The 20,802-nt window shown below is 39.0% G+C and overlaps 1 protein-coding gene across 3 annotated transcripts; it reads right to left on the bottom strand.

The window, feature by feature from the left end:
* Window positions 1–2,388: 2,388 nt before the first annotated feature.
* snx16 (sorting nexin 16) lies at window positions 2,389–20,331 on the bottom strand. Of its 3 annotated transcripts, XM_044033782.1 has the most exons (9): window positions 20,160–20,331; window positions 18,103–18,613; window positions 17,517–17,603; window positions 12,727–12,875; window positions 11,941–12,010; window positions 10,301–10,437; window positions 9,985–10,107; window positions 7,079–7,121; window positions 2,389–4,779 (listed from the first exon to the last, which is right to left on the bottom strand). In XM_044033782.1, exons 2-8 carry the CDS (start codon window positions 18,487–18,489, stop codon window positions 7,103–7,105), a joined length of 972 nt encoding a protein of 323 aa, XP_043889717.1. In that variant the 5' UTR covers window positions 18,490–18,613; window positions 20,160–20,331; the 3' UTR covers window positions 2,389–4,779; window positions 7,079–7,102. The 3 variants fall into 3 exon arrangements, with proteins under 3 accessions (XP_043889717.1, XP_043889698.1, XP_043889706.1); XM_044033763.1 differs by lacking the exon at window positions 7,079–7,121; XM_044033771.1 differs by lacking the exon at window positions 7,079–7,121 and having other exon boundaries at window positions 18,103–18,493.
* Between the last annotated feature and the right edge of the window lie 471 nt (window positions 20,332–20,802).

Here is a 20,802-nt window from a genome sequence, read left to right as displayed (position 1 = left end):
CTGAGGATAAACTCCACGCAGGAAAGGCCCTTGTGCTGGTCTTCTTGCTGCAAAGGCAAGAGTGCAAACAAGTGAGAAAACCAGTAGTAAAGTTTGATCGGGCACACTCTAACTTCAAAATGTGCAAGATAACTTAATATAATACATTTTATGGTAAAACACAGTGATATAATAATAGTCCCAGTAAATAAAACATTGTTTTAAACTTCTGTTGACACCTTACAAATCATCCACTGACATCAGCAATGCAGCTGAAAACTGGGAGTTTATACATACAATACCATTTTTAATATTAATTAATTTTAATTAATATTAATATAAATGAGTATATACATTGACTCGGCTGGCTGTGATAATATTAACAATCTCTGATATATTTCACTTGTTTGTGACCAAAATTACACTCATCTCACACACAACGTCCTCAGCTATACACCTGTTTAAGTGCTTGTTGATGCAAATATCAGCCAATCCATGGTCGATCTTGACCTTCTGCTATTATTCCATGGCAGCGACTTCATGCTTTTAGGCATGTAGAAATGGTCAGTATGACGATTTTAGTGACTTTGAACGTGGTAAGGTTGTTGGTGCCAGTTTTCATGGAGTCTGTTCAAACCTTATTAAATCTGACTCAATTGCAACCTCTGCTGATCAATCACATTAGAGTTTTAAATGAACTCTTTCAAAAACAGCTAACGACAAACTATCTTCTTGAGTCTAAACTTGACTGAATGTTTCGGGGGTGAGAAGGCCACCGTAACGGGGGTAAAGGGGAATGTCACACCATCCCTTGTGGATGTAAAAATATGGTTTATTGCTCTCCCTTTGCTTGACAACAAACTATTTCAGTCATGTGGGGTTTTGTCAAACTTCTCCCACATAAAAGGAAAAAAGAGATTCCACACATGTTGTGCAAATGGGTTTCTTTCATCCTACACCCATGACCCTTTTCTTTTTTTCCAGTTAACAGGTTTGTCAGCATACCTGTTGACTGTTTGTACATAAGTATGAATGTGGAAGACTGCTGTTTACACCTCACCCACCCACTCTACAGTTGCATAATCACTCTCCCTAGACAACGCATGCGTCTCAGAGGTAGCTACGGTGAGATGAGTACGTCAGCCATACATGGAGATACAAACACCACCAGCTGCACAACAGGATAAATAGGAAAACAGTTAGAACACTAGAACATGTGCATTTCCCCAAGAAAAGACAGTAAGGAATGCTGAGTATGAGTAAATAAATCATACATGAAGCAGCTATCTCAGAGGGACACATCACATATTCCCGCCAAAGCAACTCTTATGTCTGAATGAGACAAATACACAGGGACACTATCCACGATTACTCTCTTTTGACTGGTGACATGGAGAACCAGGGGTCACGCCAGTGGACTCATGCCGAGGTTTCATGCCTTTTGAGTCTTGGGGACTAGGATTTCTAAATTCTCACCACTTTCACTTCAGGTCCGTAGCCAATGCTGCGCTCCTTTTGTAGCTGGAACTCAGACTTCTAACATAGAAACTCGGAGCAACCTCGCAATACTCTGAGTTACGATCCCAAGCTTCCAAGTTGTAAATGGAATGCAGTGGGTTGTCTCCCTGAAATCAGTATCAATGCAAATGTCAGCTATGGGTCACTTTTCAAAGACAGTATAAGCAGGTCTTTGAAAGATATGATATAGGCAACATGTTGAAATTGGGCATCAAGATCTTGCCTGTAAATGCATGCCTTTGACACTCGGCCAGCTAAATTAACAGAGGAAATTCTGACATCAACTGTGCTTGAGGGGGCACCGTCAAAAAAAGGTAAAAAAAAGCCAACTGTGTTAAAGAGACGAGGCTGAATACAAAATGGGATATAAATTGTGCACTTATGACAGATGTGGAAGATGTAAGCGATGAAAGATGAGAGAAAGTAAATAACTACTTTGAATGCCATTGATGCTTTTGATGTGGGAGATTGGGATAAAGAAATAAGCAGATAGTAATCATAATAATAATAGTAAAGAAAAAGGGAAATACTGTAGTTGGAGAATTTAACTAAAAGCATTCTGTTGGCATCAAAGTCACTGAAATGTGCTGAAACATTATGCCGTGATGACAAGAAGCAGAAGCAAGGCTGCGGCCTTTACCACTGACGTACAAACGCACATAATCCCCAAAATGCTCAGCACTGTTTACACTGTATTTGAAGTTAAAGGAGCGGAGGATTTGTCCGAGTTTATATATATTGAAAACATGATGAACGTGTAGGTCTACAAACTTTCTGTGAAATATGAAGCCCAGCAGTTTGTTTCACCCAAAAACAAGGCACGGGTGACATTTAATCACACGACGGTACTGACCTTGGCTGCGAGGAAACAAGAAACATGTGTCTTTGATATACCGTTGCAGGCTTTAATTCCATGTGAATTAAATATTTATTTCCGATAAAGGACATTACAGTAATTACAGTATTCATTTCAAACCATCATTTTAGTGATTTATCTTTGCAAATCCAGGACTTCTGTAGCGATACCAAACGTTAATCATCATTTATAGTGCAACTATAGGTGTATATGTGAACCAAGGGTTCATATGAATAAATTTGCTCTTGACAAAAAAACATGTCATCCAGTCTATTCTAAGCAATGACTTGCACATACGAGTGTTATTTATTTAAAACAGTATTTCCATCAGAAGAACATCTTGCATCTGTTTTCCACACAAACACATAAAGCTATTCACACGAGTCAAACGAAAAGTTAGGTGAAATATAGTCAAGGCACTTCTTACGTGAACGTACAAAAAAAGGAAAAGAACCAACATTCATCACATTTCAACACATGGGAACTATGACATTTTTTTTCCCCATCTCAAACTAATGAAGTCATTAAAACCAAATCCTAACAAATAATTCACAATTACCATCACCATTCATCCATAAAGTGCATCACAGGACCTTCTCCCGGCTAGTTTGAAACAATTTCCACATCTACTCGCTCTTCAAGACAACAGGTGTGTATTTATGTGTGTTTTCTTAGGGGACAAACACACACACACACAGCTAGCTGCTACACACATGTGAAACCTCTGTCGACTCACATCGTATTTGGGTTTAAGAAAATGGCTTCAGGGGATGTTATTTCACGGTGATACAACAGCAACAAGGCTCAACAGAGCTAAAAGCAACTAGCGTCACCTTAGTTCTTTGTAAAATGACAGTACTATGATCTCTGATTTCATAAAACCAAGGCTGTGTTGAAATTGCAAGGCTCTGCCCTTCATGTTCACCGTCTTTCAGAATTGCTCTTCTCAGGTTATAACTTCTGGGATTTATTTTACCAGGTAGAGAAGAATCACACTGACTGTTTCCAGGTGTCATAGAGGATACGTTTCACCCAAACAACAAAAAAACGTGCCCACATATTCAGCAGGGGGTCTTTCCTTGCAGGTGGTTCTTACAATGCATGTTGTGGGGTTTTCTCAGACATCTGCCTGCGGAGATTCTGCCATTCCTGCAACTCACTCAGGAAACCGTGCTGTCAACAGTAGTTCCAGTGAAATTAGAGCAGTTTGAGCACCACAGGCAGAACTCTAATCAAATAAACTGTATCATCGTAGGGGCATACATCCTTTTAGGAAGTGAATATCTTAACACCTCCAGCAGAGGAAGGGCAAAATGTGTGAAATGTTAAATTATACCCATATCCCAACAAACCCCACTCTGCTCTACACTGTTATCAGATAGGGTGCCAGTAGAGGTTTAATGTTGTAAATATTAATGCAACTGAAGCAAAATATCACCTGGCTGGTAATAAAGAGTGTTTCTTTTTAATAATTAGTATTTTGATTCCAATGCCCGTGCTTTTGCACATATTTAATTATTGTCTAGAAGCAGCCATTAATGTATAAATGCAGATTGAATGGGAAACTACATGATTAACTGTCCTTTACGTTACCCCAAAAAGTAAACAATAGGCTTCATTTACTTGGCTCTCTCTCGCTACAATATGTGTCTTACCGGACACATAACGCAGCGAAAACACGAGGGGTCAGTCGATGGCAATGACAGCAGCTGGCAGTAGAGAGAACTGCCACGTCCTCTGTGACACTCACTTGGTTACCATCGCGTCTCCTGAGATGTTTATTCACCCAGATGTTTAGTTACTGGTGTATCTGCGTGGGCATGTCGTTTCTTCTGCGAGAGCGGAGAGCTTCTGTCGACACATGTCTGCAGAAGCTGAGGGAATCAGGATCCATGTTTTCTGTAGATTGTCACAGTTGTGAAAGTCATGAAAAGATCCAGCCATGTGATTCTTAATCTTAAGTTCCCTTATTGTTTTGGTCAAGAAGCCCAACTTTGGCCACTGTGGTAGTTAAAGACAAAACCAGAAGAAGTCGAGCTTCTTAAGTTGCACAAGATCTTCAGAATGAAGCCTTCGTAGGTGGAAAGCTCCATCAGTATAAAACCGTTCCTCTTCCATCCTATACACAGAGTTACATGGAAGGCTGCCTCAGATCAGGCTGAAACGCAAAATATTGGCAATAATCTTAAAGAAGGGGGAGTTGTGATGAAAGGCTGTGAGGTTGCAGAAAAAACAAAAGATAAGTTTTCATTAGCCCTCAAATTGAAGGACATGCAGATTGAGGAGAAAGTGGAAGAAACCGCTGACATCAGTGTTCCAGCTTCTGCTGACAGAGCTGGGTGACCTGGATGACTGGAGGAGAGGTGCTGAGTGACGGTCCGCACCAACAGGCTGAAGATCGCACCAGCTGCACCTCACATCTCCCTCTGAGGACAGGAAGAAACATATTTAGCATCTGACTCCAATGAACTGCTTCGTGATAAGTGTACACTTAAGAGAACATGAAGACAGATAGATAGGCAAAATCCAAGACGATGAGTGTGTGAAGGAGAGAGGAAAATGTTCACAGCATAGGAGAAGGCAGACAGGACATAACATGTTAACAACACCATCAACGGAGACAGGTTTCCTCTCTGACTCTCTCATCTCACATGGTTTGACAGAGACCACTGGTGTCAGGATTTGTGAATAGTTGAGGTTATGGTAATGTTTATACGTACAAGTGACAAGACAAGAAATTTGACTTTTTGTCTCTTAAAGTCCTGGAACCATCAAACTTCATACTCAATTTCAGAATTTCACACAGATGATATCTGACACTGTGATTATCCAGCATCAGATGTCAAGTGAGTTCCATGGGATGGAAAGTGGAAACCCTGAAGTACAATCAACCTAAAATGGCTCCAGACACTCATTGAGCACATTATTAGGAACACCAGTACTCCTGCACATAATGGTCAAGAGCTGCAATTGATGTTCACACCAAACATGAGAATTGGTAAAATAGTGATCGGTAAACCACTTTCTTTCAGACTAGCTTTGGCTATTAAACCAGTTTGCATTCAGTATTCTTATAACATTGGAGCTATCAAGTAAACAAGCCCATGGTAATCAAGGAGGCTTTGTTAATACAACATCAAACACACACACAAAAATGCTACATGAATATACGATAGTACTACTTGTCGAATATATTAAACTCCAGCACATGAGAGACACTAAAAGTAATGCAGAGTTCACATCATGTTGTTGCTGATGGTGGTGGCTAATGAGATGCATTCAAAGACTCTGGTAAATTTCATCACTTCTGTGGGATCTACAGTGCGTTGAGCTTAGCGGAGCTTCACGTCACATTCAAGAAATCTCCTCAATTTGATCACGTCTGCAAACACAATCATATTTGTTTTTGTAAATGCTATCGTTGATAAAATATCAATTCTATTTATCAATAGAACCCCTACGATAGAACATGGCAAACTATGCTCCTTCCCACCTGACAGCTTCTCACATTCAAATTACTATAATAGTTTAAGTAAAAGAATGAGTGAAAAATGTGAGAAGGACCATGGACACTGTTGGTGTCATACAGGCTGGTTTGGGTATTTCAGGAACTGCTGATCTCATTAAATGTCACGTATCAAACATATGTAAACAAGAGCAGGTCATGCCAGAAAATCTGAGGCTGCAGTAGAAACAGGACTCACCAACACTGGAGAGTTGACGAGTGAAAAAACATAGAAACATGAACCTGCTTCACCGTGTCAACAGTCGCTGCTAATGTTTCAACAATACGAGGGAATGTTTTCTTGACACTGTGTGGACCTTCACTGCCAATTAATCAAGCTTCCAACATCTTTTGGAAACAATCAACGGTGGTTCTCAGAGAAGTAAGGGAGGAAAAAACAAACTATACTGATACAAAAGCCCTTTTGTATCAGTACAGTGTGTGTTTTGAATAAAGTGCTTGCCGAGTGTAGTGAGCACACACATTCCCATGTGAAGGAGAGACACAAAGTTAGTCATATATGATGCAGGGGAGCAGTATAGCACAGAGAGGAAGGCACAGAGAGAATACGACATTACAGTACGACAAATACACACCACAAGTTGGGGACAAGTCATTTTCAGAACACTGCAAAGATGCCTCACTCAATTTGCGTCTATTAAGGTGGACGTTATATGGTTAGTGGCTATGTCACTGAGCTGTTAAAATCAATTTTTGTTGAGCAATTCTTATAAATAACAAAAATACCAAAATCTCTGGTGTATGATACACTTATTTCTTTTAAGGTCCCACATTTTCATGAAAGTGGAGCACTCAAAGCTTGTTTGGGGACTGAATGTTCCCTGAATTGAACAGAACTGAAGGGTTTTGCCTGACATAGCAGAACTGAAAGTGACCTCACCCCAACATTGATAAACATTCTGACTGTGAGCATTCAAAGGAGAGGTCTGAACATTTTCAAAGTAAATCTTTAGCACAATACCCACATTCCATATGTACAGCCAATGTGGACAGGAGGACATTCACGATTCACCGCACAGAAAACATGTGAGTATTGTATTAACATAGACTTTAAAACAAAACTTAGGCACCGTTAAACTAAAAAAACACTACACTTCCACTGTAGAACAGCAGTGGGGTGCACGCTACTGTACAGAAAGAACATCGAGAAAAAAGACAGCATGCTACAGGACTGTCCTGCTGAGCTGATATGTAAGTACCTCACGTGTTATGGCTCTTTTTTTTCAAACTGGATCAGCACTGCTGTGAAATGTGAAGGCAAAAAAAAAAACAAGGGAAAGGAAAAATATGTGAAAACAGCAAGGTGGTACTTACATGAGAATAATCAAAACTGAGACTTACATTTGCATTTACCCATACATGTGTACAGTCTAAAATGTGTGGCTCTAATTTCAGCATGATGTTCATAAAAACAAACAAATAACAGCAACAAGTACATTTCTTCTTCTTCTAGACGAGCATGATTCTTAAGTTTATGATTTATTTGTGCACAACTTTGAGTGTATACACATATATGTAGGGGTGGGGTAGCTCAGTGGTTAAGACTGGTACCCTATGTGCAAAAGACTTCATGGTTGCAAATTCAACTCCACCCCTGGCAGGTTGTACTAAATTCCTTTGTGAGTTGCTGTGGATAAAAGCGTCTGCTAAATGACATGTAATACATACATATACATATATATATATACATATATATATATATATATATATATATACATACATACATACATACAGTATATAACTGTACAATGTTTCTGTTTAAGCAAAATTCTCAGTTTTGTGTCTGGTTCTGACACAGTTCCTTGTATGTAACTTGGAACCCCTGCTTAAATTAAACTGCATCAGATGTGTGCTGTAGGATAATAACAAACAAAGAAATAACTAACTAACAATATAAACAAATGAATGAATGAATGAATGAATAAATAAATAAATAAATAAATCAATAAATAAACATAACACTCCCATGATGGCTCACTTGAAATTCATTCTGCAGAAAATTGAACTGATATATAATGGTATATTCTTGGTATTTTATTTTGAATTTCGTTTTCTACACCCCCAAGAATTCATGCCCAAGGTTGAGAATCCATGTTCTACAAAGCCAGACACATATGTTGAACATGAACACTGATTTCTGGGCCCCAACATATGATGTCATTGAAAGATGAGTTTAGAGCAGTAGTTCTCAAAGTGTGGGAAGTGGCTCTCTTGTGGGCGATGAAGGTACTGTAGGTTTTTCATGAAAGATCACTTAAATAAACAAATAGAAAAATAGTTTTCAGTTTTGTCAGCAGTTTGCTGTGAGTGTGGACAGATTATTATAAATAATTTATGGAGTTTTTTGCCCAAGATATGCAAAGGATGATTCAAATTCAATTTTCTGCCCTTTTATGAAAGAAATATTCACCCACTCACTCGTCTATTTATCTACCACTTTATCCTCCATATGTGGGTTGTGGGCCTTTTTAAGAAAGAAATATTATCAATGAATATACAAATCCTTACGTGTGGATGAAAGTTGTGATTTAAGGTTTTGCTGTTCCGTGGGGAAAAAATATGGGTTTTAAATTCATAGTTTGAGAATGGCTGCTTTAGAGTTAGATATTTCTGAAGAGGAGAAAACTTGACAAACTGTATCATGTAAAAGACATTACATTTATTCAGGACATGATCTAGTAAAAATAGCCTGTCAATGTTTAATAGAAGTAACTTCAGATGAAAAAAACTTTGCATTGGATAACATGACACAAAACAGCAGCAGTGGTCCTGTTGCTCTGCTGCTACGTCAACATCAGGATGAAAATACTTTTCCTAGAAAGGAGCCGCGCTCATGATTTAATTCCATTACTCTTGTGCCTGTTTGAGATCAATAGATCTTTTTAAGTAATTTGATTATGTGATACATTGCTTTGTCAAATTCAGTATAGATGGTGAATAAGCAGTGGTCTTATTCAGGTCAACTGCTTAGACTATTTCTTCTAGCTTTGACATGTTCCGCTTTCCATCACATTTTGCTCAGTTATCCATACAGTTTGACCCTTCTGGACTGCAGCAGAGATTTGTAGGAACGATCTACACCAGCTGTGAAACATCTAAATAAGAAGTGTCAAACTGGGGGCCCTCTGATAAGTTTGTTTTGAAATAGTTTTGTGATTAGCTGAGCACATGTATTGGTGGGACATTGACAATGCATCTCTAATTCATCATCCTAAGAGTGTAGTAGTCTTTATACGACATCACCAGTACGTGATCACGAAGATGGCAGCATCCATAACTGCATACTGTTTCCATTTGTGATGCTAAGGCTAATAAAATCAACACAAGTTGACAAAAGGTAGTAATTTTGTCTGGTTTGAAAAGAGTGCAATGGGGACATGGGGGTAAAAAACAGTGTGTTCATTCAACAAATCATTAGGAGCATTTTTTTTTTTTTTCTTTTTAACATGAACTTTTACATTATTATAATAGCTACACAAGTTTTCTTGCAGTGTAGGGAACATTAATATAACATAAAAACCTTTTGTTAAATTACCTAGTTTACAAAAATAGTTTGACATTGCATAAAGCAGGATTTTCACTGCACAGCCCAACACCTGAGGGTACATATCCTCCTATCTTTAATTTTATAAAACCTCTTAACCAATGTTAAGAAAAATGACATGGTCTAAAAGAAAATACCTGCGTTAAACTGAAAGGAGGAAGGAAAAGGTGTCTTATAGTGAATTATTACCAGAATGGCACATTCACCAATTACCTAAAATTGACTGTATGTGTGGTACTACATAACTAGTGTGATTTGCTTTTAACTAGTAAGTTAAGAAATATTTATTGTGAGAAGGGTTTACTATTTTACAGGATGGGTAGAGCATGGGACCATTGATCTTTGATCACTAATTAAGTGATAATAAATAAAATAATGACAAAAACATGGAACAGAATAAAATTATAATTACACGGCAGCATATAAAAGAACACTGAGATTTACTTGAAAAGGTTAAATAATTATCCGTTTCTAATTTGATTAAATATAAAGCTGTGAGTGTTGCTGGGTCACTGCAAGTGCATGTCCTGCGTGTGGTGTTTGCGTGCGGTTTTTCTTTACCCAGTGTTCTCAGGTATGTCCTGATCAGCTTCTGCTGCGGACGATTCCACATCTGCATCTGCGCTGCTCTCACTGCCCTGAGCCGAGAGCCCACAGTCTCCCTGTGGGCTCACGCATTCCTGACTGAGACAATGAGACGCACACAACCAGATGGTTCATATTGACTTAAACACTACATTCGATTATTTTAGATATCTGTAAACTCCAATTATTACAGTCATTGGTTCTGCCTGTGATGTAGTGCACAGTGTGAACCAGATGTGAGTTACACGTGACTCTAATCTTCTATTTTGCATTCTTGTGTGTGTGTACTGACTTGATATGTTTCTCCAGTAGCAGAATGGCCTGCTCCCTCTCCTCCAGCCTCCTATTCAGGAAGTCGATTTCCCTCTGCTTCTCTAACACCTCCTTCTGGAGACGATAGTTGCTCTCCTCCAGAGTCTCACAAAATGCCTGGTAGGAGGAGAAAAACATACTTGTAGATAGCATAAACATTAGGCAGAGGACCATCAAGGCAGTCAATAAAGGCAAGCGGGAGGACTGCACGTCATCAGATAATTCACAGCACATTCTGCACTTTCATTTGTGTGGTAAATGTCCAGATAAAAAATAAAGTGGTGGTTTTATTATTTTTAAGGGCAGCTATAGAACTATAATCAATAAACACATTCAAGTCCAGGTGTAGCAGATGCCATGTGCTGTAGAGACAAGAAAACAATAAATACCATGACACTTCATTTTTCCGGGTATGAACTCTTTCCTGAAGACAGTGAGTCCACTGCATGATGTAAGGGTCCTATTAGGGCTGGGCAATATATTGATTTTGGAAATCATGATACGGTGTATACGTGATGAAGTTTCCTGGTTTTAAAGGCTACTTCACTGATATAATCACCATATTTATTATATTGAATACATTTGTGAAATTAAAGATTACTTTTATACATATATATATATATATATACATACATATATATACAGATATATATATATATATATATATATATATATATATATATATATATATACAAAATTATTAGACCACCTGCAGGGTTCTCGCCAGCACAGTTGAGTGCAGGGGGCCCCTACACTTTGATTTTGATCCCCCACGCTGTGATTTTGGCCCCTATGCTGTGTTTCAACCGGCGTAGGGGGGCTTTTCTGATGTTTTCTTTTCCTTTTTTAATCAGTACCATCGTAATAATAGCTTTACTAAACAAAATTTGGCCCTCGAAATGCAGGAAATAGTGTTGCAGACGGTTATAAATTCAAAAATTTTCCGGGGGGATGCCTGCGGAACTCCCCTACAATACTAACATCCGTGTGAGTATTGTAGTCCTAAGTGCTGTGAACAAATCCTGGTGAGAACCCTGACCTGTCATACATTTGTTTTTAGAAATCTTTCAAAAACTAAAAGTTCAAAACTAACTTTTATTGTTCACCTTTTCATGAGCTCAGAGAAACGACCTGTCTACAGCTTCATATCCTGATATGTCTTGAATGTCAGGATATAGCCTAAAAATATCAAGATATATTGCCCTGCCTTACCTTTAAGCAACAGAAATAGTGATTTGATTTATATCGTGATATATCAAATGGTAAGATTTGTTTCCCCATTTCACACAGTCCTGGGTCTGATTATCTGCACAGAGAAGATATATACACTCATGGTCTGTATCCAAAGAAAGATGCTTTGGCAGACACTTGTAATACACTTGTTTGAAGAAGAAGAAGAATTACACAAGCACACGTCATCCTGTGGTTCATCAAAGCTGAATCCAATGATAACAAAAATGGATGTGTCTGTGCAGATAACAAATTCGGGAGAAACATTCACATTTCAGACAATGTTAATCTAATTTATAAGATTGCACTCAGTGGAATAGACTCTGGATACATGCACACAAATGAATAATAGGCTATATGACGTTTTCAGTGCAATATGCAGACACTCACCCTGCTCTCCTCCAAACTATCAAAGGGACCAGGAGGGTCATCAAGGCAGAGAAACTCTCTCACTGCCAGGCTGTCAAAGAGAAAGAATGGTGGAACAGTGTTTAACCATTAATGTCAGAGATTGCCATAGCATTCATTTGTCTTGCCACACTTCCATAATAAACTGACAAACTGTTTTACAATTTACACTCAGTGCTCTCTAAGGCTAAATCTAAACTTAATTTTCATTTTTCAAACAAATAAAATCTGTGTCCATTTCAGCTGAAGATATACAGGACATGTGCATGCAAGTGTAAACAAATCAGAAATTACAATGCTGAGAATTTAGAGGAAGAATATTTGAGAATGATCACAACGTGAAACTGAAAGTAAGCTTTTTCAATCACAGCTGAGAGTTGAACAACTCAGAAAGTGGATGTTCTGCTTGTTTTTTTTTTTATTCTATTGAAAATTGAGGCAGCGTTGTTTTCAATCATCGCTTGAAAATACAAAGGTAGCAGAATTGATGCATTTTAAATTAGCCTAACCGAGGGCTTTACACAGTTGTCACGCTGTAAAACGGTTCAGCGGTAATCTCTCCATCTCTAGGTTTGGCAAAATATCCATAAAGTTTTTACTGTCCACACAGGCAGACATTGCCAGAGTTTTAGCTGTAGCTGTGCATTTTCTTTCTTGAAAGAAATAATACCAGACAATCTTACAAACATTATAATCTTATAACACCTACAATTTGTGCAAAGTTGCAGCAATAAAATGAACCTACTAACTTGATTAATTATCACGTACCAATTAGAAATGTCTTTATGTGCAACCAAGTTTTGCAGGAAGGCCTGTAGTCCCAACTGTCTGTCCTCCAGGAAGTCGGTGTCATAGTTGTCTTTAAACCAGCGTTTAGGCGGCAATGAGAGACGGAAGCCTGGAAACATCTCCTTTAGCTGCACACAAACACACACACGCAGAGTGAGAATCAAATGATGTACATGCAGTTACAGCAGCCATGGTAAAGAATAATGATTTAGCAACTATATGAGCTCACTGGTGTGACAGTTTGTGCAGAGACCATGAGAAACAGCCTGTGCTCACACTCTGCTGCATTACATGCTCTAGTAATCTTCCACCTTCACATTTAACCAACATGTCTGCAAAGCCTGATGCCAGCCCTGAGTGCCTCCGTCTCAAAATATATTCCATCGCACACCCCCAAAACAACAATGGTCTTTGTTAACAATGTTGTTCAGAGCAAAGTGGTGATGCCCCATCTATTCAACTGCCCACCCTCTCAGCCACACAGCTGTTACTGTTCACCTCTAAATGGATCTGTTAAAAAGTTAAAAATACATTTTAAATAACGTAACAGATGGTTAAGAAGGTCCACGTTTGCGACCCAGTTAGAACAAGGGCATCTCAGTATGGAGATTGTGGCCCTGCAACCCTTATGTGGAGGATTAGCAGTTGACAATGAATGAATGAATAAGAGATGGTTAGAAATTAACACTTCTAGAACAGGACACAAACATACTGTTTCGCCACAAAAATAACAAGCAAAAAAGCTTTGGTAGCTGATGTCACGCAATCCCATCATGCAACACCCAGGAGATAGAACACCAGTGCTAATTCACTTCAATATCTTTTTTTTTTTTTACATGCTTTTGTTGTGGTGTGAAAGTGTTCTTTTGACAGAAGTAGGAGGGACAGTTTATCTGAAAGTTTAAGATGTCAGAATACTGCAGGACAGGTGTTTCCATACTTAAAAGCACAACGGCGGCATTGACAAAACTGTCAGGTTCAGTGATATATTGTTCGGTCTCGCTGGATTTAAGGGGCACATTAATCTCCGATGACTTGAAACTGGCACTGTCCCTGTTCATTATTGCAAAAGCTTTTCCTGCCAACATGAGTCATGTGACATCCGGAGCTCTATAGTTAGTATTAGTTAGTAGAATTCATAAACAAGGAGAATAATATAAGAGATAATGGTAATAATAGCTGACAGTGACATGCATTGTGATTCAACTGGCCATTATAATATTGGAGGGGATCTACATCTTTTCTTATCAGGACTTTTATTACCAAGTTCCATTCTTGCTCTTTGTATTTTACTTATGTACTGTGTTAGTTTTGTTTTTTTCCAATTGTGTTCCCATTTATACAAGTAAAGATGCATTAGAGCCACAATAAAATGCATCTTTAAGAATAATTTACTTCTTTTAACCTCTGTGTTGTCCAAGTCAACACGCATGCAAACCCTGGCATTTTACTCCTCTTACTGCCAAACATGACACTGTCCTAATACCCACGTGCTTCCACAATTAACTTTGCTTTTTGTAATAGTGTACAGCAGGGTCTAAATGTGGGCTAACTTAAAGTTGCCCCAGCAAAATGGATTTTAAATCCATTCAAGTTTAATTTTGTAGCTTGAGTTTATGCAACTTTAAAAGAAACATTAATTTGATGATCAAATCACATGTTTTGACTGATTCAAACTGGATTGAAGACATTTCAGGGCCTATGATTCATTGGATTTAAGGCTTTTAAGAACCAGCAGAAGCCCTGGTTTCTGGTCTGAAATGTCTTGTTTATGGTTGGTCATCATGTATTTAAGTGCTAATAAATCTGTGCTGTGCTAATATTAGTTGATAAAATCAGCTTGTTGGTTCTATAATGTGTTCTGCCATTCTGTGTTCTTTCATCTTTCTATTTTTGCCTCTTCCTCTTCAAATTCATGAATGTAGACTGTATAAAGTACAAGATTTAATGAAATATAAAAAGGAGCCTCTACCACAGCTGCCCGGGGACATTACACATCTTTATGACGTTCATAGTATGTAAAACACATGATGTTAAAAATGTGACTGAGGGGAAAAAATTAGGCAAGCATGGACAGATGAGAGACGTGAATGATGTTGTCTGAGAAGTTATGCAGTTGCTTTGATGCTTTTTTCTGGACAGGAAGGATCACTAGCTATAATCATCATATAAGACCCAAAATAAAATGACCACAGCTGCTGCTCTATTAGGGAGCAATTATATACTTTATATGGAAAATTGTAAACTGACTGGTACACATGATTTAAAAAAGCTGTTTAGGTCAACGACATCTTAAAAATATGCTCACTGCTTGATCTTGCCAGTGGACACACTTTCCCCAAATGAACATGGATATAGCAGTGAATTAATGACTACAAAATTACTCCATGGTCTCCAGTATGGTGGAATGGGCTGCTTACAAACTGCAGTTTCCAGCCAGAAAAGGCTGTCTAATTGAAAGAAAAGGAGATAACATATTCTTGATATATCATAGATCTAAACAGACATTTTATTTGGTTCGCTTTTTGTTAAGTAGTCATACCCCATTTTTCCTTCTGTCCTTGCTGGCAGCCATATGATCAGTAACGGCAAGTGTCCACCCGCGTCCAAGGCTGGCTCACAAAGTCAGCACTCAGTGAAATAACTCGTACTACCACACTTAAAATACCCTGATCAATCATTTTGGTCATTCACGATGGTCACCATGTCAGATTATCAATCACAGTGGCACAGATTCTTGCCGTGTCTTGTTCGGCGGACATCCACCTTTACCCTATGAGCAAGAAAATGCTTGGAAATGCATCAGATTCCCTAAAGAGATGTATACAAATTAAGAAAAACAATAAATGACAGCTAAGATCCACTTTGGGAAACATAGTATCAACAAGCCTGGATGTCAGTTTACTCAGGAGGAGGGGTGGTATATGCATAGTGGCTTGTTTATGATCTAAGAGCAATGGGTAAAGGTCCAAACTTCTAAAACAACAATGTTTGGTGCCAGCTATACACTCTAGGCAGCACTGTTGATGTGTGGACCATGCTATACATCCATGCGATCATTTATCTCAATTACATGCATGCATGCATGCATTTGGCTTGTCTCTTGGGTCACATGTAACACAACTTTGACTAACTTGAATTTTACAATGCTTAATATGTGAACAGGTAAAGAGAATGCAGATGTTCATGCACGTGAGCCAGACAAGACAAGATGAGAAAATTAACCTGAGATTTAAGCCATTCCAAGCCTTAACACTGAGGCTTTCAACAAGAAAAGAAATTGCACTCAGCTGTGTGTGTGTGTGTGTGTGTGTGTGAGAACAAGGAGCTGCCTCCGTGGAAAAGCCACAGGAATGGAGGAAAGGACATCCACACCCCTTGTCTGCCCTCTATCTTCATATTGAATGTAGGGTGTTCCCATTTTTCAATTCTTTGTGCATGAATGCTTCACCTGTTTTAACCCTTACATACATGAATTACAGGAATTTAATTAATTTGTTTTATTCATAATCTATTACATGTATTTAACTTTTCCCTGTACACCCACCAGTCATTTTATTAGGTACAGCAGTTCAACTGCTTGTTAGACAAATATTTAATCAGCTAATAACACAGCAGCAACTCACTGCATTTAGGCACACATTCATTGTCAAGATGACTTGCTGAAGTTACAGCTTCAGAGTGTTCCCGGGCCAAGCTTCAGTTTAAAAGAAAGGTGATTTAAGTGACTCTGAATGTGATGTGTTTATTAATGCCAGACAGGCTGGTTTGAGTATTTCTGAGAAACCCTAGGATTTCTTCGAATCTCTAGGGTTTACAAAGAATTCAAACAACAGAAAATATCCAGAGAGACAGACAGTAGCAATGTGCCACCTTAAATAACTCTACCAAGGTATGCAAAAAAACAACATTATTAGTAACTAAAAATGAATTTATCAAAGTCGGTCACAAAGGACATCGCTCACACAAATAATGGCACCTACTTACATGTTTCTGCCACAAATAAAATTACACAAATTATTCTCGGGTTTGAACAGACATGTTCATCACAGTTTTCTGTGCATACTTAGTTGATATGATATATATACATGCCTGAAGCATTTTGTGAAGGCTACCAGAGTATACGATATTATTTACTGCTACAATATTTTATATATTTATCTACTGATACTGCCTCCAATCAAATGATATGAAGTTCATTTTCCGAGTTGTATTTGTGCATCACTCACTGTTTATCGATCACTTTATCCAAACTCCGTACAGAGTGAGACCATCTTAATGTGAGGCAACAGTGCTTGCCACTACTCCACCATGTGGACCACTTGTGCATAACATTACTGGATTATTAAGTTTGCAGGTCTGCAGAAATGTGTGTCTGTATCTGTTGCAGTTATCTAATAGTCATCTCCTTTGCTGTGGGTTACAGTAATATTATTTTCACATGACTTAATATTTTCACCTCTTTAATGAGTGACCGAATTCTCCCTCATGAAACCATGAGAGACTTGTTCCCCAACTTGGCGAGGGCCCAATGGGTGTTTAGAAACAGTAGGCTTCTTTGTGTAGCTCCAATCACTTCCACAGTATGTTCAAAAACAAAAGACAGTATGCTGGAAACAAAGAACTGATGATCAGAAATAACGGACAGATGTGGACAGATGATCCAACAACAAAGGAAAGAGCTTCAGATAGTCTTGAAAGCAAAGGCTATTGATACTTTGCATACTATTAAAATACTGTATATGTAGAGACAACATGCTGAGACACACCTTGTCGTTGAGTCGGGAGAAGTCTGTGTACCGTCTAAAAACAACCCAGCTCTCATCTGGAGTCTTCCTGACCAGGACCTTGTACACCTAAAGCAGTAAAAAGACAACACACAATCTCACAAACCGCAGGACTGGTGAGGAATTATACCCAATCATTAAGACAAGTTTCACATCAAACAAAACAAAGAGGGAAAATGAGGGAAATGACATCACCTTATTTGTTAGGTGATAAAAAAAGAAGACACACAATTATATCATAGTTCAGCCTCTGTGGTGGAGTGCACAAAGCCTTCTGACAACTCATTTACAGTTAATGAAAGTACAGTTACTCCAAGCTTTTTAGGTGTTTGAAGATGGTTTGTAAGTAAATAACAAAAGTCTGGCAAACGTTTACTTTGCACTTAATATCTTTAATATGTTTCATGTGTCAAGGCATGTCAATCCGATGACACTTATGTAAATAGGACATTGATACATGGGCCCCATACTAACAATCCACAGGTCGTCACACCATAAATTTTGTAGCATGTGATTGTCGAACAGAAATGTCACAAAGACAACTTTAATTGAATATTTGCTTTCATACCGTGAACTTGGCCCTCTCCTCCATGACTTCATACCCCAGGACAGTTGGGGTGATAGGCCTCTCCTCTTCTTGCTGACTACCTGAAGGATCTGATATAGAGCGGGGACAGCTGGAGTACTCCACAGAGGGCTCCAGTGTCCCGTTAACCCTGGTCCGCGTCACAGGGCTCTGGAGGGGTGGTGGCGTCCGGCTGCGACTGCCTCTGTCTCTGTCCATGCAACGGGATTGGCGCTGGGTGCCCAGTCCTCCACATCCTCTTCTGTGGTCCTCTGAGCTGCTGGACACGCTACCTAATGACGAAGCTCGCTGTGGCCGTCTCAGCTTGTTGTTGCCACCTGACAAGGCTCTGTCCATGGGCACGGGGATAGGCACAAAGGGTGATGCCATCTTCCTGAGGTGTACACCAGCCCCACCACCACAGTTGTCAACAAGGTTATTCCACTGAGAAACTGACCTTGCTTTGCTTCAAAGTAATACTCTCCCTGAGGGGTTGACAGAGACTCTACACATCCTGCAAAAGAGAATAAGGTGTCTACTTCTTCTGTCACGTAGGGTTTAACAAGTCAAGCGTTATTTACTGCATTATAGATTTAAAGCAAGATTGAGCACCAGCAAAACATTACTACCGTAAAGGAGGATGAGAACATGTGTGAGTAGATGAGAACTGCTTCCAACATGTATTACATTTTTACATTGAAATAAAAAATGGGAAAATATTTCATAGCATCCTTTGTTTTCAAATTGCAATTTCAATTTTCAACCTTAATTTTTGACAACACACTGGGCTTCTCAGGATTCCTTATACATACAGAGCAGAATCTGCCTGCCTGACATAAGGGTACTAGCCTGGGAGGGCTGAATTATTGACATGAGCCACATATCATTCATAATTTATGGATTTCTGCACTATGTGCAAAAACCACAATGAAGAAGAGTCCGTTAAATTCATCTTGACTTCTGACTAGTTTTTGTCCACATATGCCAGTGGAAGGTCAGATCAATTCTGGTGAATGTTGGAGGCATGAGCCATGATAATGAGCCTGGAGGAAACGGGAGAGGAGGAACCATGCAAGGTTGTTTTTCATTAAAAACAAAGCCTAAAATCAATATCTGTTCAGACTGAGACTGGGAGGGAGCTACCTGTCCGCTGTGTTCATATGAATTCAGCATCAGTGGAGCTCAGAGAACCTAGTCATGCGCCTTAGTAAATCTACAAACAAAAAACCCTTACATACAACACAATGACTAATGCGGCAATAGAAGTAATATGTGCCCAGGGACAAAAGACAACAAACTTAATGAGATGATGATGACAATGATGATGACAAGGTAACTACGGGGAGATGACATCTGACTCGTACAGCTATTTATGTTGCGCTTGAGAGACACATGACTGAGACCTGAGCCAACATAACAAAACATTAGCTGCCTCATGGCCCCATTTCATAAAGTGACTGGTTAACAAACGGTAGCCAGTGGGCTAAGCGATTCACGACGTGCCTTTATTAATAATAATAATAACAATAATAATAATGATGATAATAATACAAAAAAAGAGTAGTATCTCCATTTAAAAAATGTGACATTAACGATGGATAGTTTTAGGGCCCCCTTCTTATCGGCTCAGGCCCACATGGAAGCGAAAATAGTTGAGACATAAAGAAGAAATAGTTGTAACAATGTGTTGAAATAAACAGATCACAGGAAGTTACGGTTTCTGTGTAAATTCACTGCTATGCCAAACAACTACCTTGTTGGTCACAGCAGTTCATATAAAGTAAGCAGCTGGTCATTTTATCTCAATTTATGCTGAATCGTGAAACAAGTCATTACAGTTGGTTAAAGCGCCGTTGTGGTTTACGTGTGAGTATTTTCGCAATAATCAATGCAAAAGCAGTTAACATACACATTAGTTGGGTGCTATTCGCCGTTTCCGCTGTCCCACTGAAAGACCCCGGGCTATGAGCTACTACATTACCTTCACGTTAGCTAGTAAGCTAGCAGCCCACAAAGCTAAGATGACCTGTGGTGACTGAGTGACACTGAGTTTCGCTTACCGTAGTTGAACGATATCTTTCTCCTTCAAAACAATGATTCTGCATTACACATGGACCCTGCTGTGCGACACAGTGTTGTTGCTGTTTATCCTCTGCCCTACCGCCTCCCCCGTCCTGTTCATGTTAGCCTACTTCACTGTATCCTTAAGTACCACGGCGGCAGCGCTGCCTGGAGATGACCACGCGGGGGCGCTGTAACGACACAAAGTCAAAATACAAGTCTAATGTACGTTCACGTGCTGCAGGAAAAATGGGAGAAATTAGAAACGACTGGAGAAATTCACATGGGCACCTCCAGTCGAAAATGGGACTTTTCGGGGAGCACATGGACCCACGATACCGCTATCTACAGCTACTCTGTACAGCAAGTAAGGCGAAACATATGCTCAAACGGTAAATCTGGTAATTTTAAGTCCATGTTTGTTTCTCTCTTTTTCCTCTTCTATTTATTCATGTATACAAATCATATATTCATACACAATAAGTACATTATTAAGTACACCATAAACAGACAAAACAAACAAAAACAAAGCCATCAAGATACAACAGAAAAAAACAACAACAAAGCACTGTAGTCCCTAATTTGGGGTTCATGAACACAAACAGCCTTTTCAACTTCTTTTCAAAAATCTTTCACAGAGAA

The sequence above is a fragment of the Solea senegalensis genome, linkage group LG1, assembly GCF_019176455.1.
Source record: "Solea senegalensis isolate Sse05_10M linkage group LG1, IFAPA_SoseM_1, whole genome shotgun sequence".
NCBI classification, from domain to species: Eukaryota; Metazoa; Chordata; class Actinopteri; order Pleuronectiformes; family Soleidae; genus Solea; species Solea senegalensis.
This window is presented reverse-complemented; position numbering and strand designations above follow the sequence as displayed.